Here is a 25005-nt window from a genome sequence, read left to right on the forward strand (position 1 = left end):
TGAGAGAGGGAGAGCAGTGTGAGACAGAGCAGTGCGGGACAATACGGAGCTGTCAAAGGAAGGAAACACCTTTATTTCTCATTTCCACATCCATAGCTATTTTTTTCTATCTGATTGTAACGTTCAGACAAGGCGGGGCTGACTCTCCTGTCTCATTTCGGACGCACCACAAGAAGGATAGCGCAGACATCCAGAGTGCTGCTGCTGCTGCTGCTGCTGCTGTTGTTTATGACATTAGAGACCCAGGCATGAATTCGGCCGAACAGACGGTAACATGGCTCATAACACTGGGGGTCCTGGAGTCTCCCAAGAAAAGCATCTCTGATCCAGAAGCTTTCCTCCAAACGTCTTTACAGGATGGAGCCGTGCTGTGCAGGCTGCTGGAGCGACTCAGACCCGGGACGCTGGACAAAGTAAGTGGATGGGGGGATGTGGAAAGGGGGAAAAAAAACAAGATCAAAAATATATTCAGTATATAAAAAATTGAAGAGAAGATAAAATTCATGAGAAATATATAAATCCAATCAGCCTGTTCATCCAACGGAGTTTAAGGATCCAGAGGTTTAGATTATAGTATTTGCAATAATAATAGAATAACAAATAATAACAAAGAAGGCTGTTAAAACCTCAATTTCCAAACATCATTCATTAACAAATATTCAGACTTGTTTTTTTCCCATTTTTACAACGTGTTTTCTTCTAATTTCAATAAATCTAAAGTCAAAGGGTGAATACTACATTATTGTATTATAAGTCTATGCTGATAGACGTACTATTTACTGTATAACAACAATACTTCTTAACTGAAACAGGCTGGTGGTGATGGCGATGATGTTAGTTATTGTTTTCTTTCTACTTAGTTTATCCTCACAGTTATAGATACCCGTTGTTTTTGTTTTTCTCAGTTTTTAATTTATGTATCTATTATTTTGTTTTGGATGAAAAAAAAGCGATAGGAAAACGTAACAAGTAATATGTAAATGTGGCCTTATTCCTGCATAAATGAAATTGTAATTCTGTAATACAAATAATGCTAAAATGACTACTGTAATATAACTACTTCTATTTGATGTCTTATTCATTCTGTGACTGAATGGACTATATGTTTTGGTCCACTGGTCACCAAAACTAATTGGTAACCAGATTAATAGTGTGAATAGCCTGCTACCATATTGTATCAGTCCATAGCTAGAGCCATGGCTCGTATAGGCTTTTTTGCATGCCAAAAATTTGAATTTAAAACCCCCTCCACTCAAAAATGTGTTTTTATTCTTGTTCCTACAGTTGAATGTGTGAGAATTCACTGTGCAGAATGATGTTAGATATTAGAGGGGTGTTTTCACATTCATCTGCTGAAAGTTAAAAAATCTCTTTTTGAGTGTTGGGCCATCACACATTGTGACATCACAGCTCGTTTGGAGCCAATCCTGGTCCAATTTTTAACTTAAACAAGTGTGATGTGCGCACACACTGAGAATGGATTTTTCTAGATTCTACAGTTTTTAATAATGGAGAAGGAGAACATTATTTTAAGGATTTTAACAAGGTACTTTAACTTTTTTTTGTGGAAAAAACATGACAGACACACATTATTATTCAGAGTATTTTATAAGTTTGAACATTGTGCAGGAGAGGTTGGAAGCCAAAAATGGCTTATGAAGATACCTCCCCTATATAGATATCAATAGTCATACTTTAAAAAAGAAAAAAACAACAAGTTGTGATACATTACAATGAAACTAATGAAGTGTTATAAATCTTTGCTAATTAGAGTCCTTTTCAGATGCTTTTTGAGTAATGATAATTGTTGTTGACTGTAGTGATGGAAGTAGATTGTTCCAAAGAGATGGTCCTCTTTATCTCTCTCTCTCTCTCTCTCTCTCTCACACACACACACACACACACACACACACACACACACACACACACACACACACACACACACACAGGACCATGAACCTGCAAACGTCATATCCTCTTAAGGCTTATCCAGCTTCCCTTGGAGACTGTAGATCTTCTGTCAGCTAAGACTCAACACACAATGACACAATGCTGCTTTCAAAATAAGGCCATTAACATGCCAGCTGCTACAGTATGGCTCACACATCATACTTCTGATTTTACTTCTATAGTAACAGCTTCACAGTTAGTCAACTGTTAGACTAAATGAAGAATATACCACCTTAAAGGGATAGTTTGTTTTTTTTGAAGTGGGATTGTTTGAGGTACTTTTACATAGTCAGTGTATTACCTGCAGTAGATTTGGGTCTGCATGCTCCCAGTTTGGAGAAGCAGACAGAAGCTAATCAATGTACTGCTGTGGACGGGGCCAGCAGCAAAACATATTTTAGCCCCCTAAATAAAGCCCCACCTAAAAAAAAAAAATCAATATCAGTTTAAGAGTGCGCTATATTTAGAATATTTTCACCACTTTACCTTGCCATCAGACAGCCCTGTCCTTTGGCACTTCATCTTCTCATCTTCCTACACATGCCGAGCACTGTATTATGCTGCGGTTCAGCTGTTTGGTCAGAAAGTGCTGCTTTGTTGTAATACAGTATCTCCATCTACTGCAAGTAATACTCTTGACTATAGATAACACCTCATACAACCCCACCTTGAAAAATACGAACTATCCCTCTCAGAGACTTGGAGGTAACTGGCACAAATGAAGACACAGAGGAGGGTTTTTTGTAACTGCTCAATTCATTTTACTACTAACTACAAAAAATATATGAATGAAAATTTATGGAAAAAGAACAATTTCAAATTAAAATGTATTAATGCGTCGCTTAATTAAAGTTTTAATCTGAAAGTTGAACCCGGAAGTGTGACGTATTGTTCTGGCAGGCTTGATGACGTTAAGCAGCAGCAAGTGCAACAGTCAGCAACGCCCGGCGTCAGGTTGTTTTCCTGCGGGAAAATCCTAAACCTCCTGCATCGACAGTTTGCTGACACGTCGGCTGAGTGTTTGCAGCTCATTTTTGTCACTTTTTGTGTGTAGTTTTTCCAGGAACCGAGGAGCGACAGCGAGTGTCAGAGGAACATTACCGAGTTTATAAACGGCTGCGGGGCTTTCGGTGTGGAGGTGAGTGGACTTATCAATAATGTATTTATTAATGCACTTAGACGGTATGAAGCCTAGAAAACAGATGACATAATACCTAAACTTGTTTTTTTATCCTTTAAAGCATTGGTTAACTTAAAGCTTATGAAGCCGACTGTTTATCAGTGACGTCTTTACACCTGTTGATACTCTTTAGCCGTTAGTCCATTCACCGGCACGAGACAGCAACAGTTGTATTCACGAGCAACCTGGAGAAGTCACATTTAAGAGTAAATGTAGCTGTGGCGGGAAATTTATTTATGACTGAGCCATTAAAATACATACAACGTGGATGTGTTTAGTTGTTTCAGTCATTTTACGATTTAAAGCAGTGTTTCTCAAAGTGGGGTTCGGGGACCCCCAGTAGTCTTTGAGGGGAGTCCCCAGAAAAAAGGAGAATCATTTATTATCACTATTCCATCCATAAGTAACACAATGACAGAATGTGTGACTATTTTGGTGGTGGGTTTCATGCACTTTCTGTAATAAAACAGCTAAAACACAAAAATCTTATCAGATGGGGGTCCGTGGTTGAGAACCACTGATTTAAAGGATAGGTTCACAAGTTTTCAAGTCTGCTTTAACCCTTACACACTGCCCTGGTCAAATTAGACTAAAACTAATAAAAACTCTTAAATACATCCATTAAGCCTGAAATTGTATGGCTTTTCAGTGGTACAGAATATACAACAATGAAAATATTTGAAAATTATTTTATTTATTTATTTGTGCAACTGATGTATGTATGTATGTATGTGTATGTATATATATATATATATATATATATATATATATATATATATATATATATAATGTTGATTGATGGTTTTAATGAAACCTACCATTCAAATGTTGTTGCATCCTTCACTTTCAATCAATTAATAGAAATAATTATGACTGTTATGTTCTCTTGTTTTAGATAACATGATAATATAGTGTGATTGTGATTGTATTGACATTCTCTGTCTGCCCTCTGAGACAATAATGAGGGATCAATCACCCATTTATAAATGACTGACAAGATATCTATGGATGCAAAATACATTTGTGGTTCAATATTTGGTATAGAAACTAATTATAAAGGAATACTTAAGCTGGGTCAGAAAAGATCCCCTTCAAATGTGCTTTCAATCTAAGTGATGGTGTGTGTCCACATAGTCATTTTATGCAAATTAATGCAATTAAAAATGCAATTAAAAGTTGATTTGAAGCTTATATGAGGCTTCAGATGATTCTCATATGGCAAATAGACACTAATATAAGCCAATGTTACTTTTATCTTTAGAAAAAATGTTAGTTTTTGTGCTATCACTTTCTAATATTTATAAAGAGTTTATAAGCTGTAACTAATGGGTTTATTAATGATAAGTAAACAATATGCTTTATAGATCAGCTAAATGCATAAAATGACAACATTTGGGTTGCCATATTGTGAGGATCTGCCCTATCTCTCTATTTAGCATTTAAAGCAACCCATGTAGCAACCCAACAGTTGTTCCTATTAATGGCTCATAAATTATCTATTATGCATTAATATCCATAATAAAGCCATTATTTTATCTCTGTATAAATGTTACCTTAGTGGAGAGTGGTACCATAAAGATAAGGAAGAGTCTCCTCTAGGCTACATAAGCTTGAAACTACAAACTATTGTATTTAATATGAATATATGATACAAAGCTTTTGTTCAATCTGCACTATTTAGTTGCCTTTTCAAAAAAGATGTACGTCTGTTTTCAAAACTGCAGGCATAAATGTATTAAAGCTGCCAGAGGATCAGTTATGGTTCACTTGTAGTTATGGAAACAAGAGGCAGAGATAAGCATGGACATGCTGTTTTTTTCATTTCCCAAGAATATATTTGGTAGGTGTTGTCCCTGTATTTGAGATAAATATAGTCCACTGCCTTTCTGTGATGAGAGATACGATACAGTTTGTTTATTTGTTACATGCTTATTTGTGATTTGCGGTCGTCTATGGGAGTCTTGTGACTAAAATGAATTTGGATGAGATATTTCGATCAGTTTTGCAGGGACATTGTTGAGGTGGCTGATGATATTGTGCATGAATATTGTTATTGATGATGGTAATGATTATAGGCTGTAGTTGTTATTATCCTTGCTTTCACTAGAGCTTTAATATCATGTTATGTTTTGAATGCTCTTGCAAAAATGTTTTGACTTGAATAACGGCAAATCACTGCAGGAAGCAATACACAACACTTTGCAGAGTTGTTATCAACTTGAGGATATTGAAATCAAAGTGCAGGACTGTACAAAATGTTTAGCTGCTGGCATGTTTATTTAAAAAATACCGATACTGTTATCAGACTAAAATAACACATATCAGGGTGTGTGTATGTGTGTGTGTTTGCACTACAGTGTGTCAAGCCAGGTCATATCCTGCCCGACAGCGGGTGTGAAGAGAGGACTTGTGAGTAATGTAGTATGAAATCACACCACACATACACACACACAAACACACACACACACACACACACACACTATTGATCTTAGCCATGGAAAAAGCCATGAAATCATAATGGAAAACAGCAGATTATGCAACACAGTTCTGGGCTGCAGGCTTTTAACGAGGTTTTGCTCCAAACTAGGAAAATTATTTGGACCTCCCGAAAAGCTCCATGATGGATGGCTCTTCAAAAAAACAAAAATCTTGAATTTATAGTATAGGAGAGAGACAGGAGAAGTGTGGGCTGATGTAATGCAACACGTCAGGCAGCCAGTGGATTTTCCAATCAGGTTGATTAGAGGCATGTCAGCCATGTAGCTAGAAGCCAAGGCCTCCATTACCAGCAGGCTGACCGACATCAGCGTAGTAATTCTCCCAGACAGTCATCGGACAAGCCGAGGCGAGCCAGGCTGTCCGTCCAATAAAGGAGGATTACAGAGTGGACGACAAGTGCCAGTAAGACTGGAGATGAGTTCTGACTCTGTGAGGGCTGCACAATTAATCAGATAACAATTGAATTTGGCTTCCGCCAATAATTAAACTTAATCGGGTGGGATGTCTTCTCTGCAGCATTAAATCAAGCGCTCCCTATTATGAGGTAAGGTGTCTGACCAATCACAGACGTTTGTTTCAAGCATGCTGTGATTACAGTTTGTGCTCTCTGCTTCCCACAGCTGCAGACGAGAGTATCTTCACTTCATTTAAATTTGTTCCGAAAGACGAGGAAATAATCTTCATGATAAATAATCTATTATAATATCGGACTCTGATGACTGTGATTAATTTATGTGCTGAAGTAGAGACATGTATAGGATGAGATGTCCTCTGTCTTACTGGGCTTCTTGAGGTCATTGCTCACATAATGATAAATATGTCACAAAATTTTACCAATTTTATTTCAGGAATCAATATCGTTCCATCTTAAATTTCAATATCAAATGCACTATTTCTCCATTAGTGAGCTATTACTGTAAGATTGTTATGTAAGAAGCTATTTTCCTCTCTGACATGCCACATATGGTTTCAGATTTCAGGATTGATCAAGACCATTGATATGTTGTTGTACCTTGATAGCAGCTAATGTAAAAGAAAGAATCAGCACTGGTACTTTTCTACTGCAGCAAAGTCATCATGTATTTTGGTTTAGTGCCAGTTGGAGAGGTGAAAGTGTGTATTACTGTACACAGTTGGGTCCATACTGCTTTGAATACTAATCAGCCTGTGTATTTAAATCAAACTAAGTGGATGCTTGAAAGGAAGGCGACATTAAAGAACAGTGTAGTTTTGTCGTTAAATTTAAGAAATCCAATCTGTTCAGAAGTGTAGATTTACTATTTTTATCTGCTCTCGTCATTTAATGTGAAATAGTTTTTGATTAAAAATGTCCTGACTGACTGTTATGTCCCAAATAGCTCCAACTTCACGCCTTGAGAATGTAGAAGTCTGTCAATGTGTTGTATACACAAGATTAGGGGCTTCAGAGGTATTTTGATTATGTGTGTGTGCGTGCATGTGTGTGTGTGTGTGTGTGTGTGTGTGATGGAGAGATTACAAGGGGGAGCTCAGACTTTGAGTAATCCTGCTCCAGACTGCAGTTGGAGCAAGGATGTAAAACCCCCACTAAACTCAGGGTTTCTTCATTTTCAGGCTGAAGTACATCTACATAATGTGAAATAAGAAGAAACAAAACCATCATTTCTGAAAAATATGATTTTTTTTTGGTTTAATGCATTCAGTAAATGTTATTGTTCCAAACAGAAAGCAGTGGTGTAGTGGTGGGTGTCACATCCTTTTCTATTCATCAGCACATCTCTGTGGGAGATGCACGCATGGAAATGTCAGGAAGTCACGCTCTATAAATTTATTATGAGTGTGTGTAGGTGTTTCGTCTTTTCTCTCCCGCCTCAAAGCTTTATTGCTGTTCCAAAATTGATTCCATATTCTTTATTCTGTTTGCTTTCCTTTAGCCTTTTGAGGTTAATGACCTCCTGCAGGGACTGAACTTCTCCAAGGTCCTAAACTCCTTGGTTGCCCTTAACAAAGCGACTGAAGGTAACACTTTGTGTGTGTGTGTGTGTGTGTGTGTATTTGTTTATGTTTATATTTTTTGTGTCTTGTCTTTTTTTCAAAATTCATGTCTACAGTCTTTTTTTTTCTTTTCTTTTTTAGGAATTTGTCCCTTTTTTGTCCACCTTACATAGTTTTTGTTCTACGTTTATAGTTTTATTCTGATTAATATTAATATTAATTAATATGTATTAGTATCATATGGACAACTAATGAAAATATTATAGTTTATATTATACAGAATACTTTTTCTTTTAATACAGTAATGCTCTTTAGGTTTACTGTTAGTATCTTTCATCAAGAAATATCATCAAGATATTTTAATTGTTGAACTAGACTGTTGATGACAATTGAATCATTGTGTGCAGAATCAGGTGGTCCTGGAGACAGCGTGTGCGTGCCACACTCCTCAACGTTGAGGATCAAGTCATTTGATTCTCTGAACACTCAGAGTCGCTCCTCCAAACTGCTGCAGCCTCAGTACCGCAGCCTGGTGAGTTACCATGGTGACGACACCAACACATGTCACAAGTAATGACAGCACTGTAGACAAACACAGATCAGGTTTAGATATAGACAAAGCTGATATTAGTCTGTTATGAAAACTCAGATATCATCCTCTGAGGAGCGTGCTCTTGTACAGCGCTGCTCCTCTCTGACCACAACTTGTAAATAAACTGACATTTATCTGTTTTCATATATCCTGCATGTACATTATGCACAAATTAAGTCACCTCTGTTTTCCCTGTTCTCCTTTTCCCCCAGGACATGTCGGAGGGCAGTGGGTGTGGCCATTTGTTGGTTAAGGCTCGCTTTGCCTTCCAGCAGACCAATGAGGACGAACTCTCTTTCTCTAAGGGCGACATCATCAGTGTGAGCAGGCAGGAGGAGGGGGGCTGGTGGGAGGGCTCGTTCAATGGCAAGACTGGGTGGTTTCCCAGTAACTATGTACGGGAGCTGAAAGGAAGCGGTGGGTGCAGCTCTTATTCCTTCAGCATCAGTATTTTCACTGTCATTGTTCAAAACAGTAGGGAGATAAAGCACATACCACTGGATACTGTATCATATATTAAAATAAACTCCATATCATTCTATATGAATTTCTGAAAATGTGCAAGTGTCACAGAGAAAACTCACTCACAGATACACATAAACAAACAGACTTCCTGCAGGTCTATTCTTACGAATAATAACTCACTGAACTCTTTTATTTGTAGTATGATTTCTTAAGGAAGTAAACTGGCCAACACATCCTTGAAACATAGCTAATTTGCTAATTTGCCACAAGCTAATTTGTGTGCAGCTTTTGCTTGTAAGTTTAGATCAGAAATGTGAATGAAGGATTACAGATTTTAATTAACTTTATTAAAGGCTGTTCGAAGCGGCCTGTCCGCTAATCTTGCAAATGAAGGGAAATTTGAAGCACTATATTCGAAGACCTTGAGTTTATATTACCCACGAGTCTGTGGGTACTTTGAGAGAAGATGCAGAGAAGGCATTTTTAAGCCTTTGTGATGGATTTTTGTCAAGTATTAGGTTTGTTTACAATGTGAATAAAGATAAGAAAACAAGATATTATGCACAAACCACATGTTATCACCAGAAATGTGAGATAATTGCTTTACTCGACGTAATAACTTGAGTAACATATTTATGGAAAGGTTGGTATCTGCAAGGTTGTTCCTCTTATTTTTTAGATCTTATTAATGATTCATATAAACTATGAGGGAAGTACTGAAAAGCTAGATTTATTTCTCAGTCTGACCTCAAACTGACCACTGTGAGTCCATGAGGGTGTTAGCTGCTGCCCCCTGTGTTTGCACGAGCCATATCCTTGTGGCTTGTTTGATTGTGTTGCTTAGTTTTGCAGCTTTCTGAGGAGAGAACGCAGGAAAGAAGGAAGGAAGCTTCCCAAGCACACAAAGACAGGAAGTTACAGAGCTGCTGTATAGAAAGGAACTTCCTGACCTAAAGTTTAGAGATGAAAACAACAACCAGTGCACTGAGGAATGGCAGCAAATCCATATGGCCAGTGGGAGTTGTTTGATGTGTGAGATAGCGGATTTGCACTTGAGAAACCCAAACTTACAGTATGATGGTGGTGGTTGTTTGTCAGGTTAATAGTGGTGAATGGGAGGCAGCACGTGTCTGTTATCTTGGGTTACTGACGCAAATCATTGTTGTTGAGACTGAGCCTTTGTCACAACGACAGAAAGCAAAGAACAATAGCATATATAGCAGTTGCACTCCTATTTGAAGAACCAATTGCTTACCTTCCAGGACTGAAATTTGAGTTAAAATCAAAAGAAAAGCAAGGATTGTCTCTTTACTTTATGTACTCAGTCAGATAGATCTAAAAAGTACATTAAGCTTCCCATGATGAAGAGAATGCTTATTAGTCTTCTGGCTTTACATTGTAATGTTTGCAAAGGACAATAGTGAACTGGAGGATATGACAGAATGTGTCATTATTGGCCAAACAATGCAGAAATAACAATAACCAGGACAGTGAAATGATGTGACATTGTGGAGTCTGTAAATTAAAGCATTCAATCATTGGCTGTCCTACATACAGTAGATGTAACAGCCACAACATTGTCCTGCAGTTAAAAAACGTTGGGACTTTATATGAGAGATTTTTTTTTGTCTTTTATTGAATTCAGATGACAGTTCAGCTGCTGTAATGAGTTGTGATTTCTGCTCTGAGACACAACAGTGCACCACAGTACAGTGGAAATTTTATTAATGTATTTTTTTTTATCTTTATTGTATTCTGTTTTCATTCAATTTTAAATCTAGTATTGTTTTTATATTTCTGTCTGACAGTGAAAAAACCTTCACAAAGATGTGTTTTTCCTTTTAAAAAAACACAATGTAGCTAATTATGCTATCCTTTTTATAAAGTCTGAGGTTTATAGGTTGCTCACTTACCTTCGCCTCTTCTGCTCAAGCTGACTTCCCAGTACTTTTTTTTTATTCCAAACCAAATCAAAACATCACTCTGAACGACAAACCAGAAGACATTCAGTATAACTTGATGTAACATCTTACATGTTGATCTTGTGTCCATCTGTTCATGGTCTTTGAATTGTTCTCTCCCTCTTTCTTGCTTTGTAGACAAGTCATCAGACAAGCCAAAGTCTGGGACACTGAGAAGTCCCCCTAAAGGTTTTGACACCACTATCATCAGTAAAACCTACTACAACGTGGTGAGCATCACACTCTTAAAATACTGTGTGTGTGTGCGTGTGTGTGCACTGTGCTTATTATTTTATGATGACCAAAAATGATCCAAAACAAGTGAGGAAAGAAGAAGAAAATCTACAGGTTCTCACTTTAATTTTACTCTTATAATTAGGATTCAATATATGAAATAAATTTAGGTCAGCATACACATAGGAACAGCTCAGTGCAGCTCATCTCTATTTTTACGCAGCTGGTCTATTTTTTTTTTTTTTCTACATACCTCATTCTAAATGAGGTTTACCTCATTGTACAAGAGGCAATGTGATGCAGCAGTGGAACCTTGCGGGGTTTACATTAAAATAAATCAATCAAATCAATGTGTATCCATGATCATGCAGTTAAAACAATCTAGTTAATTAATGCAGTACCAGTTAATAGACTCTACACTTCCAAATCCTGCATAACCAACTGCATTATCACTCGGCAAAATTCAATATGCACGCGGTGATGGAGACAGAGTTGGTGTAGCAGGTAGAAAACCCCGCTCCGCCCCGCCTACGTGATGCTTCGCGTCCGTGCCTGGTTTATTTCAGCTGTTAAAAATGCAGAGGGCAAATTCACAGGTAACAGTGTGAACTTTGAAGTTGAATATCTCCATTTTACTGTAGACGCTTTCAATGTCTCCTGGCACAGTTTTAGGGATTAGACTGATGGAGTGAACCGAGTTAATGGATGACTGTCACATGTGTGTCTGCTTTTCTAGACTGTTAAAATCAATTATTTTTCATCCACACATCCAATTAATGACCGGGGAACACTAGATTGCTATGTCTGTGTGTGTGTGTGTGTGTGTGTGAGCATGTTATAATTTGTGGATCATGCATGGCTCCCCGTCTGTGTGTGTGTGTGTGAGAGTGCAGCAGATGTAATGTAGGTTATTTCTTCCATTCCAGTGGTTTCTGGGGCAGCCTTGCCCCAGGGTTGCTGCTGTTGGTGTGTGTGTGCTTTAATAATGCAACAAGCTGCCACAATCTCCCTAGGCAGTCCATCTTTGGTTGGGGTACCTGAGTCTCTCTCACATACAGACAGACCCCGCCTGAAGTCAGAGCTGTTCCCAGACAGAAATGTCAAAGAAAAAGTTATAAATAAAAGCGTTTTTGCCTTCCCTCAATGGATTTTACCCAAAAAGCTTCACAACAGCAGCACGTATAAAAATAAGATGCATGCTTTAGGCTTTTGGGCTTTTTTATTTGTGAGTGTGTGTGTGTGGTCTGTGTATGCTTTTGTTTCAGGTCTGAAAATACTCATGTTTTCACAATATTCTTGTTGCTCATGCCTGCACTCACATCCACTCTGTGTCCTCTTAGAGATACACATTTATTTAATCAAAAATAAATATGTACAAATGAATTATAGATAAGTGTTTGCAGTTGTTTCATCTGAAGTTCAGCTTTTACTTATATATTATATTCATTATCAGAAACCGCATCATCAGAGCTTTCTGATATTGTTGAGAGCCAATTAGCCAATTAGCCTGTCTAATCAACTCATGGAAAGCTACTTGAGCCAGTGTTACAGCCCCAACAGGATCTGATCACTGTCTCCATTAGCTTATTACAAAATACACCACCCAGTGACAAATCAACAGTTTATGGAGTCACTTCAACTCACCAGATGTTGTGTTTGGGTCTTATCTTACATAGGTTGTCATAGATTGTTGTGACGTGAGTGGCTGACAATGAGGTTGCTTTTGTCAAGCTGATAACCAAGTTCATGATATTTCACATTTTTAACACATTTTATGGAAATCTCCAGTAGAAGAGTCTGTTAACCCATTTTAATTTATAAGTAGGACTTGTTACTCTAAGATTAATATATTCCTCTGTAATGATAAAATTACGAATAACAGTCCAAATCCAAATATATTCAGTCTACAGTGATATAAAACAATTTTCATTTTATTTTCATTTTTGGCATTTTTGCTTTAAAAGTAAAGATGGTAAAACAGTAAAGCGATCATCAAAAGAGGTTAATTTTCCATCACTCATCATCGATTAATCAACTAATTTCAGCTTTACTTCTTACCGTCAAAACTCTTAAATATCAGCTATTTTCTATGAAATTAAAGGGAAATATGAGACCTGTAAAATAAATTTTGTTGTTATGGGAAGATAGATTTTTATGGATAAAAATACACAGTAAAACTGCTTTTATATCCTTTTCCATTACTCATGCATTACATCATCCGCTATAAATAATATAGAACTGTGTGTGTGTGTTGGTGTGTGTGTGGGTGTGTGTGTGTGTGTGTGTGTGTGTGTGCGTGCGTGCATACGTGCGTGTGTGTGTATGTGTGTGTGTGTGTGTGTCTCTGACAGGTCCTACAGAACATCCTGGAAGCAGAGAGTGAATATTCGAGGGAGCTACAGAGTCTCCTGGGATCATACCTGCGTTCACTCCACCCGACAGACAGGTGGAGTTATTTTTACACCATTTGTTTTATTCAACAGAATAGGATTTCAGAGGTACACACACCAGCATATCTATTGTAATACCAATAGAAGCTGTCCAACTTGCACAGAATGTCAGACACAAATATACAGTCTCAGATGCATACTGGATATTATATACTAGTACATATACACATAATAGCAAATTCATTGTACACAAATGACTGTCCCTATATATATTACAGCTTGGCAAATATATTGATTTATTTGTACTATTCTTTCTGCTGCTCTCCTCTGTCAATGCAGACTCAGCAGTGTTGACATCAGTCACATTCAGGGAAATCTGGAGGAGATCTCAACCTTCCAGCAGATGTTGGTTCAGTCCTTGGAGGAGCATACAAAGTCAGTGCACCCCTCTTTTTTGTCTGCTACAAATTCACTTACAGTACCTGCTTAAAACAGGCCGTTTTTGAAATGTGTTATAAATTTGCATGCTGAAAGTCAGTCTAACAGTCTTAACATTTTTTTCATAAGATATATTAAACATTAGAAGCTCTCTTAGAAGCTTTTCACTGTGATATAGTAACAACAGGTTTCCTACTACATGTGTAACTCATAGATTATTATTGTATAGAGCATAGTCAATAGTATATGTATACAGTTTCACTCCAGTACTCCAGCAATTATTTTGTCCTTTTATCTGACACATTAATTGTCTCAGGACACTTACAATTCTTACAAATACAAATTGGTTTTCCGTTCACTTATCTGAAAGAGTCCCAAACTTGACCCTCTTAAACCCACACAATAATGCTAACATCCTGTTTATCTAACAATACTTTGAGTGTGAATGCAGTCAGTTATTATAGCAACAGAGACATCTAGTGGTAGAGTGAAGTAACACAGTCTATATGTCAGTGCAGTGCAGTCCATCAAAGGGCAGCAGAGATCAGGCAACAAAGTTTAAGTTTTTAAGATAATTTGTAAAGAAAATTTTAAAAGATGGTCAACAAACAGAGAAAATATATACAAATATTATTTAGTATTTATAATAAATTATTTGATTTTAGTCACCAAATTATCAATGTAGTAGAAGAGGAACCAAGATAACCTTAAATGCAGCCTTTTTGTGATTTTTTTTTTTTTTTTGCTTTTTCATTCTATACATTTTGAATCCTGGAGGACTAAATTAATCCTCATACTTATCATGTATTCAAATCTTTATATGTGTAATAAAATGTACCAGCTGTAATCGAGTGTAACATGTCACTTGTGTGTGTGCAGACTTCCAGAGAGCCAGCAGAGGATAGGGGGGTTCTTCCTGAGTCTGATGCCCCAGATGAAGATCCTCTACGTGGCCTACTGCTCCACCCATCCAGCTGCTGTCAATGTACTCACCCAACACAGGTATAGTCACAGAAACACTGTGTGTGCAGGTTGTGTAAACCACTAAAACAAAACTCTCTGCCCAAAAGAGAAAATAAAAACATACGTGTCTGAATATACAGCATTTTGTGTGCTTGTCTGTGTGTGTGTGCATCATAGTGAGGAGCTGGGGGAGTACATGGAGTCAAAGGGGGCGTCCAGTCCGGGGATCCTGACTCTGACCACCAGTCTGAGTAAACCCTTCACCAGATTGGAGAGATACCCAACCCTGCTCAAAGAACTGGACAGACACATGGAGGTTAGCCAGAATCTCTCTGTCTGTCTGAGCCTCCTTTGGTTTACTCCAGTACTGCTTATTAAAACTGATGACTGATGTTATCCAGGAAAACCACAGATAAAAATTAATTAACAGAGACTTACCAATCAACTGATGAGTGTTACATTTCTTCTTAACAAGCATGATGGTGTGAGGGGTAGGACTCATTTTCATGTTTTATTGTTATATTTTTTTCATTTCAGGACCAACACCCTGACAGAGCTGACCTCCACGCTTCTATGACCTCTTTTAAAACCCTTGCAGTAAGACACACACACACACACACACACACACACACACAGCACATATGAGGTTTTAAATATGCTTTTAAAATATTTTTTTTGTTTCACAGTCACCACCACCTACTGTACCACATTTAGCTCTTATAAAACATCAGAATGTATTCTTTAAAAGCCAAAACAAGAACTTTTGCTGGTAACTACCAATGTAAAGGGAACTCTTTAGAAATGAGGGTAACTGTATTGAAACAAAAGAAAATTGTTCCTGAATAGTGTGGAAAGACATTTGTATTTCATAGAGCAAGGCACGACTTCCTTTATTATTTCAATGAAGCATTATTGACAGTAGCTTATAGTAATATGTTCAAATTCACCTGCGTCCCGACCTTTATGTGTAATCACACCAGCTAACAGGCAACAGAAATATCACATTGACTTTCTGTGCATTTATGTCTCTTTGATTGTTTCTGTTTGTGTTTCCAGGCTCAGTGCCAGGAGGTGAGGAAGAAGAAGGACCTGGAGTTACAGATTTTAACAGAGCCAATCAGAAACTGGGAGGGGGATGACATCAAAACCCTCGGCCCTGTTCTCCACATGTCCCAGGCCACAGTCCACACTCAGAACTGTCAGGTATTGATCACAGCAACTTCAATTACACACTGAGACCATCTTTCTCAAATCCATACTGTCTATGAGATAATAGACACGCTTCACTCCCGACATGAGCAAGTAGCATTTATCAGAGGGTGTGTTTGTTTATACACAAGACTGTTGAGTTTGAGTGACCATAGAAGAGTACGTAAGAGATACTTTTTTTGTCTTTTAGGAGTTAAATGAACGCTACCTCGTGCTCTTCCCTCACACTCTGGTCGTGCTTTCTGCCAGCCTGAGGATGAGCGGATTCATCTACCAGGTACGTTTTTCATGAGGTGAAACTAATATCAAGCCAGAAGGTCTTCAAAAACTGCCTATTTTGTGATTGATGTTGAATTCCAGCATCTTTTTTGGAGAACCTTAACTGTGCTGTAAATCAAAATACAGATTAAATTACCCAACAAACATGCAGAAGATGCAAAAGTGCTTTTTCAGCCCTAAAAAAAGTCACTAAAACATTTGGCAATCTCTCGCTGCTGCCATTAAAGATTATTGCCGTGAGCACACAGTAATATTTGAAGGATGACCCAGATATGCATATCAATATGTTTATCATCTCCTCTCTTGTCTCATCTGGATTTTAGCAGCTGGACAGTCAGAGGACAATGTTAGACAGATTTTAGTGAGCAAATCAAACTAAAACTGTCAAAGTTCAAAGAAATGTCCTGGTGGAAATGACACCTTTGTATGTTCACTTTAGTTACATACAGTACAAATCATGTTTACACTGTAATTATGGAAAAGTTTTATGTGTGTGCATTATTAGCTCTGCTCTTTGGTCCAGTAATTAACACTGTGTATTTGTGCATTTGTGTCTCTGTAGGGGAAGATGCCTCTGTCAGGAATGCTCATCTCCAGAATAGAAGACGGAGAAAACCTGAGGAATGCTTTTGAAATATCCGGTCAGCCCTCACTTCTCATTTAGCTTGTAGACCCCTCTCATTTCCTACTGAGCTCATTTATAGAATCTCGCTGTGAAAGACAAGATCACATCACTATGATTTTAGTATCTTCACACTGAACGCCTACAAGGTTCCTAGCTGAACTGGTTTTCGAGTCCAATTGGCCTAAATTTATACTCCTTTATAATTTAATCTGTAGCTGTTAAAAGTGCAACATAATAGTCAAGTAAGAAACCCCACCTGAAAACATCTCGATGGGGTAAAAACATTACATCATTGCCATCAATCATGAGCTAGACCACAAGCTAGAAGTTCATGTCTTTTCTCTGCGTATTGTGCAAAGACATTACAGGAAATGTAGGAAATCACTAGATTACTGTGAGAAATAGTCTTTGGACAAACAAAGTCTTGCCAAACTTGCCCATTTTTGTCTTTTGATCACATGTGACAGCTGTGTGTTTGTCTGTGTGGCCTGTGCCTGCTTTCGTGTACATTTATACATTTGTTTGTGTGCGTGTTGTTGTGCAGGCGGCCAGTGTGAGCGGATGCAGGTGGCGTGCAACAGTCAGCAGGATTTACAAGACTGGCTGGACCTTCTCACCAAACACACACACACTTCAGGCACGCACAGACACTCGCACAGGACTCAATCTGTCTGTCACACAGTAAGTCCTCCTTTTTTCAAAAGAATAAGTCAGTTGACCAGTTAGTCAGTTGATACTCATCCACCTTACTATGCCCTTATCTCTCTCTCCTCCCTTTTCACTCCTCTTTTCTTTCTTTAATCACTCCTCTCTTCCTCCCAGTTGCCCTCCCACCCCGTCACTCCTTCCAGACACTCAGAGTCTCGTGCAGGGAGCAGTGGAAACGCCTACCACACCCTTCCCCATCCCTCATCATTTGGGACAACCCTCAGCAGCAGCCCCATGTGGGGGCCCCTGGAGCCACCAAGTACCCCCAAACCCTGGAGCCTGAGCTGCCTTCGCCCAGCGCCTCCATTACGGCCCTCTGCTGCTCTCAGCAACAAAGACGTACTGTTCACCTGCATACTAAAAACTGAATCAAACTTATATTTTAGGGTTTACTGTATGTTGTGCTGAAATCTTATCTGTGTTGTGAGTTCTATGAAATTGGAATTAAAATTACTTTACACATTTATGTGTCTTTGTTTGTAGGATATGAGTAAGAGTCCTAAGAACATGAAGAAGCTGCTCCCTAAGAGGAAGCCGGAGAGGAAACCCTCAGAAGAAGACTTCACCGTCAGAAAGAGTAAGTAGGCAACTCAAAAACTGAAATACACTATTTTATTTTTCATTATCGGTCATAATAAACTTAAATGAAACTGGTAAAGTTTGCAAAAATTCATATCACAGATTGAAGACAGCTACTGGTCCATTCTAGTCACATTTTCAACAAATCTAACAATTAAAATACCTCAAATATTCACTAGCAGACTAAATACCAAATTGCATAGGTCTACAGTAGAAATCCAGGCTTTAAAAGATAATATATGTACTTTACTTCCACAAAAATCCAACACTGTACTAATCTAATATGACTGCCAAGGGGTGTGTAAGTCCTCATTTGGCTGCATTTACGGAGACTTGAACGCTTTCTTTTCTCCATCTTTTTATACCATCTCACCTGTCTCTTGTCTCTCAGGTACAGCAGCTCTAGAGGAGGACGCTCAGATACTGAAAGTGATCGAGGCCTACTGTACCAGCGCCAAGACACGGCAGACTCTCAACTCCAGTGAGTGAACACACACACACACACACACACACACACACACATCAGTACATTTATACTATATATAAAAACATCATAAACACGTCGTCATGAACACACATGCTCACACACTGCTATCTGTCTTGTTGCTAACCACTGTTTCTTATTCAGCTCTAACAATGTTTTTCTCTCTTCTCTCTTTTTATGTCATCCCTTCATTCCTGTTTCTCTTCTTTTTTTCTTCTTTTTTTATCCAACGTGTCTCTTCACATCTTTACATCTTTCACTGATTTCCTGTGTGGCTTGACATGCATCTCTTTATTTTTTTCTCAAATCCAATATGGTTTATCCCACCCAACCATTTTTTTCCTTCTGTGTTTGGTATTTGGTTTGAATCTCAAAATTATTTTTATTTTAATTTTTCGGTCCACATTTTAATATGGTTTGTCCCACACCCCAACTTCCGTTCAATATGTATTGAACTCCTCCCATCACGCCATTGAATTTGATTTGTTCCAACCCCCATTTATTGCTGGTTACTTTATGGTACAGCCTGGCAAGGGACTGACCTCATGCACAACCATGTGCTCGCTGACACCAGCCTCACCGTCGCTGGTTTCCCTGGAAACCTGCCATGTTCTGACCAATCAGAAGACTCGGATTATGACAGTCTGTGGACCGCCCATAGTTACAGGACTGCCTCATTTTCTCGTAAGATATTGGTGTCACAAACCACAGACATACTGGTAAACCAGCTAGCTCACAAGTAGGGATAGATGTATACTCTATACCCATATTTTGGTCCGCATCTTTCACCTACTGTGTGTATATGTGTGTGTTATGTGCATACATAGTGTTTGTGTTTGTGTCTCAGCCAGTGCAGATTCCCTCTTCAGTAAGCATTTGCCCCATAGTGCAGTATATTTAATGGCTGTGTGTTCGACTGCATGCAAACAAAACAAGCAGGTGGACAAAGATAACAGGATAGTCTGATTACCAGTTATTTAACATACAGAGTGATGAGCAAGTGAACCATAAAATAGCACCAACACTAACAAAACATGCAGCGACATTTTCTTATACATAAAATCCTCTTTGTGTATTATCACATATCAGCTTTCAGTTTTTCTGCTGGTTCTCTCCTTAAAGTTCGCAACTAATGATTATCGACATTATCTACAGATTAATTTCTTGATTAATTGATTAATTATTTGGTCTATAAAATATCAGCTGATTATGAAAAACGCCCATCACAAGATCCCAGAGCTTATGGTGACTTTTTATTGTTTTGTCCAAACAAAAGTCAAAAGCCAAAAGTATTCAATTTACTATCATAGAAGAATAAAAACAACAGAAAATATTAACATTTGAGAAACTGGAACCAGTGAATTTTTGCTTAAAAAGTCACTTAAACAATGAATGGAAACTGTTGCAGATTCATATTCTGACGATCTAATTAATCATCAACTAATCATTGCAGCTATACATTTAGCATAATGCTTCCCCCATCAAAAATGAAGGCGTTTACCACCATCACCATGAAACAGTGGTGGCACCGTTTTGATGAATGCAGGATAAATACTGAACAATTCAAAGGCACCGTATGGACAGCTGAAACAACAATAACTTTTCTCAAGGAGGTAAATTATTGCAGGGCACCAAATTCTCTGCTCATACGTCACTAAAGCAACTTATCTGCTTAGTCATGTTATCATGACATGCACACACACACACAAACTGCACCACAGTTCAACTAGAACTGATCTCAGACCTCCTTGTTCTGGTACAGCTTCTTGGTCTGCACTTGGCTTCAGAAAAAGTGTTCATACTGACCATTTTTTTTGACTAAGATTCTACTTTGTCTCTGAGCAGCATTGTTGAGTATCATCCGGTGTTGGCTTGCTTGTAGTTTGTCAGGCACCCCATTAGTGTCTAAGCCCCTCTGTAACGTCATTCCTCTTTGACTCCTGTGTTCATCAAATGAAATGATTGTGTGCTCGTGTATGTGTTTGTGTATTTGTCGTGTCGTGTGTGACGGAGGGTTAATAACTTACACTGTTTTCATTATCCGATCAGGCTCCAGCAGGAAGGATGTTCATATGTTGTTCCCAGAGGAGGAGAAGATTATCGTGGAGGAGACCAGGAGCAACGGACAAACTGTAATGGAGGAGAGGTGAGAGACGAGAGATGAAGGTGTGTTTCAGTGTGTGGTGTATACTTAATGTGTGCAAACGCTGATAATTTAGGCTGTGATAGTGATCCCTGGGGGGACAAAGAACAAAAAATAAAATAATACAGCACTCAGTGGTACAATTCTGTCAGTATCATGCTGCAGTATGTGTGTGTTAAAGTAAAGCAGAGCTGTTCTGATCCTGCAGGAGTCTGGTGGACACGGTGTACAGTCTGAAAGATGAGGTCCAGGAACTCAAACAGGTGAGTCTGCAATTTATTCCTAACCTGAGTTTGCTGTTCAAATGTCCGACGTTACAGGGTTCAAATTGAGGTTCGAGAGCACATAGAGGTGTTGATAGGGATGATATTATTGGTTTCAATGCATCTCTAACCATCTCGGCATTATAAATTAAGTAAGGGATAATGTATAGTGAGCGGGTCGTTATTGATGATGACAATTCTTGCTGCTATAAGTGCAACAAAATCCGGCTGTAAAGGACACAGTATGAGCAATTTAGCAAACACCTTTTAAACAAGTAAAACATACATTTGCAGAAATGTTACATCACTAATTGATACTGTATGCCCACAGTCAACTTGTGGTTCTATCTTCATCACCAGCCTGTATGTTTACAAATATATACTCAGTTTTTGTACTTCTCACTCCCTCTCCTCCTCCAGGACAACAAGAGGATGAAGAGGACGCTAGAGGAGGAGCAGCGAGCGAGGAAAGAGCTGGAGAGGATCATTAGGAGAGTTCTGAAGAACATGAACGATCCAACCTGGGATGAGACTAACCTCTGAGATCAATACACATCTGATCATCATGGACAAGACCAATTTCTGACTTTTAAATGACCAAATGACTAATGAACCGTTGTTCCACCTATGTGGGATCTGATGGCCAATAATGATATTTATGGACAGAAGCTGCCAATATTTCATGCCCTTATTCAACATCTCTTCACCATTTCCACTTGCTTTGACCTTCTCAGTGACCTGTGTACCAAAGTGTGGACCAAGAGAAGCTGCCTGCCAGCCATCAGCAAAACCATCCCAACTGACCATAAAGCTGTGAAACCAAATGAGCTGGTAGGCATGACGACATCACTTCCTGTTTGTCTCCATTTCTTTTTCAATCTTCAGAACACTGAAAGAAGAATCACTTCTATTGTTTACTTGTAAAGTCATCTTTCATTCCTCATCGTGATTATGAGCATAAAGTGTAATATTTCAGTATTATTTTACTGACCTGGTGCATGAATAAGAACGCTACGTGTGTTTATACATTTCAGAAAGATATCAGAGCGCTATGTGAATGAAATTGAAATATACATTTTTTCACACTTCTCACAGTCAATAGCAGCAATTTTGTCTCAATTTGAAATGTGATACTTTATGTTAAATCCGCATCTTTTAAAATATATTTTCGGATACATGCTTACATGCAGAATCTATTGGTATAAATACAGAATGTAATAACAGGGCATTGTGTTTCTAGTTCAGTGAGCATGCTCAGTCGCTACATCTTAAACTAAACCTAAATTTACCAGCACTTACTGTGAGCGACCTCGTGTGTTTTTCAGGTTGAAACAGAAGTTCTCATTTTGGTTTGAACATTATAACAGCTACGATTAAACAGACTGCTATATTACTTTATGGATTCACATGCCAAAGCAAGACTTCATATGATATGTAGAAGGCAGCAAAGATTTTTTGTTCTTTGACCTTTAATTATTTTGAATAATATATATATATTTTTATTTGACTAATTTTTTAAACCCCGATAAATGAACTACAAGTGAGTTGTTACAGAGAACTGGACTAAATTTGAACATCCTTGTTGATTAATTTCTTGATTATACTGTGGCAGTTACCCCACTTCTGCATACAAATGATTGTGTGGAGACTAAAGCTAAAGATAAATTGACTTTCGGCAATGATCTGATCTAATTAAAAGTGTAGATGATTTAAATGTGGAGTAAATGGAAAATCTGGTTAGTGTCAAAGGAAGATGGAGAGAGATTTTCTCAGGAATTAGTCTTGACTTTCAGATTTCATATTCTTGCGGATTGACCCTCAAAGCAATATTTAAAGATGCAGGAAACATGATTTAGAGTTGCACTATTTTCAAATATAGTTATGCATGTGACATACTTCCCAAAGCATTTGAAGTTAGAGAAAACATAAAATAAAAGGTAATATGTCCAGATGCCAGGATAGAGAGAGATTAAAGAGAGAACCCTACTACTAGAAAACCACAGAAATAATGCAGATGACCTCAAAGCCTCAAACCACAACAAATCCACATGGCTTAAGTTGCTAATATGCAAACATGGCACACAATATAACACTAACAGAGGAATCTTCCTCCCATAAACTGTATGTTTAATCCAGATGAACCATTAAATGACCTGAACTGAACTTCTTTACCGGCAATTTGTTGGATGAAGATATAGTTAATTTAAGTAATGAAACAACACAATTAACAATTTTGAGTTTCTTGTAGCTTTAAGTTAAACGGGAAAACTTTAACAATCAAATATACAAGAAAACATGTCAGAAGTAATGTAGGGTCATGTCTTGTAGCAGTTTCTAATATGCATACTGTATTATAAAAGTAATAAAAACTCTTAATGTAACATCCTGCTGTCAGTTACAACTTAAAATACATGATCAGAAAAATATGTCATTAAATAAAATCTGCAAATAGCATTTTTAGTTTCTAATACGTTTTTAAAACAATATGTACAAGGCCAGTTTGGTTTTACTGAACTGATCCTGAGGTGTTGCATTATATAGTAAGAGAGCACTGTGTCACTGAAATGGTATAAAGATACAATCGTAGTGCATTTTTAGTTCCTCTTACTGTAACTTTCAGGAGCTAAACAAAATATTCACAGTTCGCCAGCTCGATGCTCTTTTCTTTTTCAAGACCAAAGTCCAAGCAATACAACACATGATTTTTATGATGTCAATATGCAACTTACTGCAGAATGATTTCTTATTTTTATATTTGTGATTGTGTTTTTATTCTTAACAACTGCTTTTGATTTATAACACTTGTTATTTTCTATACTTGACCTGGTTGATCACACTACAGATGATTTGTACAGAAATGCAGCGTATTTCTCATGAACGTCAGGAGGCGTGCCTTGGGGAGAAGAAATATTCTTTTGCTAAAGCTATTAAGCCTAATGACTTTACCTGCAAATTAAATGTCACTGAAATTAGAAACCACACAATTGTAAGCTATAGAATGAAGTATGACTCTAACTTATGTATTTAACTGAAAGTGACTGATGTACAGTAAATATTTTGTGTGTTTCAATGTTACGGTGATGAAGGTGATAACAGTAGTTACAACGACAAGAATCATCCCCCCCTCTTATTTATTTCACCCATTTGTCTGTCTGTGAATAAAATGTTGAATCTCGTGAATCTCATGATCTATATTTCTCTTCAGATAAAAATATACAAACATTCAAACCATACTTATACCAAAAAACACTAAAATTCAAGGCATATATTTTGTTTGTAAATAATGTTTCTATATATTATAAAAAGGGTAAATACAAGTAGCAGTTGCACAAACCAAACATTGAACCTTTATTGGTTAAGATAAGATTTACTTTATTGTCCCTGACGGGAATTGGTCTCGGGCTCAAGTTTTGCATACAGCTGCATATAGAAAAATATAAGGTTCACATAATATAGGCACATAATCTCCATATGTACATGACACTGAACATGATAAAACACAATGATCTGTGGTAAGTAAAGTGGCACAGCATATTTAAAAGATTTAAAACTATAAAAAGGTGAAAACCAGATGTGCAAAGGAGGCTGGTTACATGGTGTGTTCATGAACATTCATTGAACATTTTATATTTAAGCAGGTTGAAGAGGATTATTATTTAACGCAGCTTGTCATTTTTCACCACAATTTAATGAGGCTGCATTGAAAACATTTTTGTTTCCACTTTATAATTTGACCAACAGCTAATCCAGAGGTCACATCCTCTGACATTCAAAGGGCCACACTATTTTCCACCACTGCTGGGTCCAGGTATGTGTATGGGATGTCCAGACTCTTGTTTCTGGCTTTGATATCTTCACTTAAACGTTTCAGGTCTTCTTGAAAATCACAAATCCACTTGCGGGGAATCTCCCCAGTGAAATGCTCCTCTGGGTAATGGCCAAGAGGGACCTGCAGATCAACAATATGTTTAAAATAATTTATTCAGCCTCATTTAAAGGTTATAGAGGGTGGAAATTGGCTCTAATGACAAAGCATTGAAAGTACAGTAAACACATAAATATGATTTAT

The 25005-nt window shown here is 37.8% G+C and overlaps 2 protein-coding genes across 4 annotated transcripts in view; both read left to right on the forward strand.

The window, feature by feature from the left end:
* LOC121892170 (rho guanine nucleotide exchange factor 7-like) lies at positions 1–24111 on the forward strand. Of its 3 annotated transcripts, XM_042405044.1 has the most exons (22): positions 1–413; positions 3005–3088; positions 7543–7627; positions 8011–8135; positions 8408–8612; positions 10760–10851; positions 13207–13301; positions 13585–13680; positions 14563–14685; positions 14824–14962; positions 15184–15243; positions 15703–15849; positions 16046–16132; positions 16697–16775; positions 17304–17440; positions 17582–17806; positions 17951–18044; positions 18438–18527; positions 19056–19214; positions 20580–20676; positions 20882–20936; positions 21357–24111. In XM_042405044.1, the coding sequence occupies exons 1-22, from the start codon at positions 249–251 to the stop codon at positions 21477–21479; spliced, it is 2562 nt and encodes an 853-aa protein (XP_042260978.1). In that variant the 5' UTR covers positions 1–248; the 3' UTR covers positions 21480–24111. The 3 variants fall into 3 exon arrangements, with proteins under 3 accessions (XP_042260978.1, XP_042260976.1, XP_042260977.1); XM_042405042.1 differs by lacking the exon at positions 19056–19214 and having other exon boundaries at positions 3–413; XM_042405043.1 differs by lacking the exons at positions 1–413; positions 3005–3088; positions 19056–19214 and adding an exon at positions 5423–5539.
* The window catches only part of LOC121892171 (1-phosphatidylinositol 4,5-bisphosphate phosphodiesterase delta-1-like), an 11871-nt gene continuing 8567 nt past the window's right edge, over positions 21702–25005 (forward strand). The window contains exon 1 of the mRNA XM_042405045.1: positions 21702–21767. Coding sequence (XP_042260979.1) covers positions 21760–21767 — 8 coding nt within the window. The 5' untranslated portion in view covers positions 21702–21759. The remainder of the gene's footprint in view (positions 21768–25005) is intronic.

Source organism: Thunnus maccoyii, chromosome 24, assembly GCF_910596095.1.
Source record: "Thunnus maccoyii chromosome 24, fThuMac1.1, whole genome shotgun sequence".
Classification (NCBI taxonomy): Eukaryota; Metazoa; Chordata; class Actinopteri; order Scombriformes; family Scombridae; genus Thunnus; species Thunnus maccoyii.

What these genes read in the sequence shown, in the direction of transcription:
- LOC121892170 (XM_042405044.1), top strand. Translation starts at nt 249, where the DNA reads ATGAATTCGGCCGAACAGACGGTAACATGGCTCATAACACTGGGGGTC. An exon ending in ACGGGAGCTGAAAGGAAGCG is followed by an intron (nt 8,613 to 10,759) that starts GTGGGTGCAGCT and finishes CTTGCTTTGTAG; the next exon opens with ACAAGTCATCAGACAAGCCA. An exon ending in ACGGCAGACTCTCAACTCCA is followed by an intron (nt 18,528 to 19,055) that starts GTGAGTGAACAC and finishes TTTATGGTACAG; the next exon opens with CCTGGCAAGGGACTGACCTC.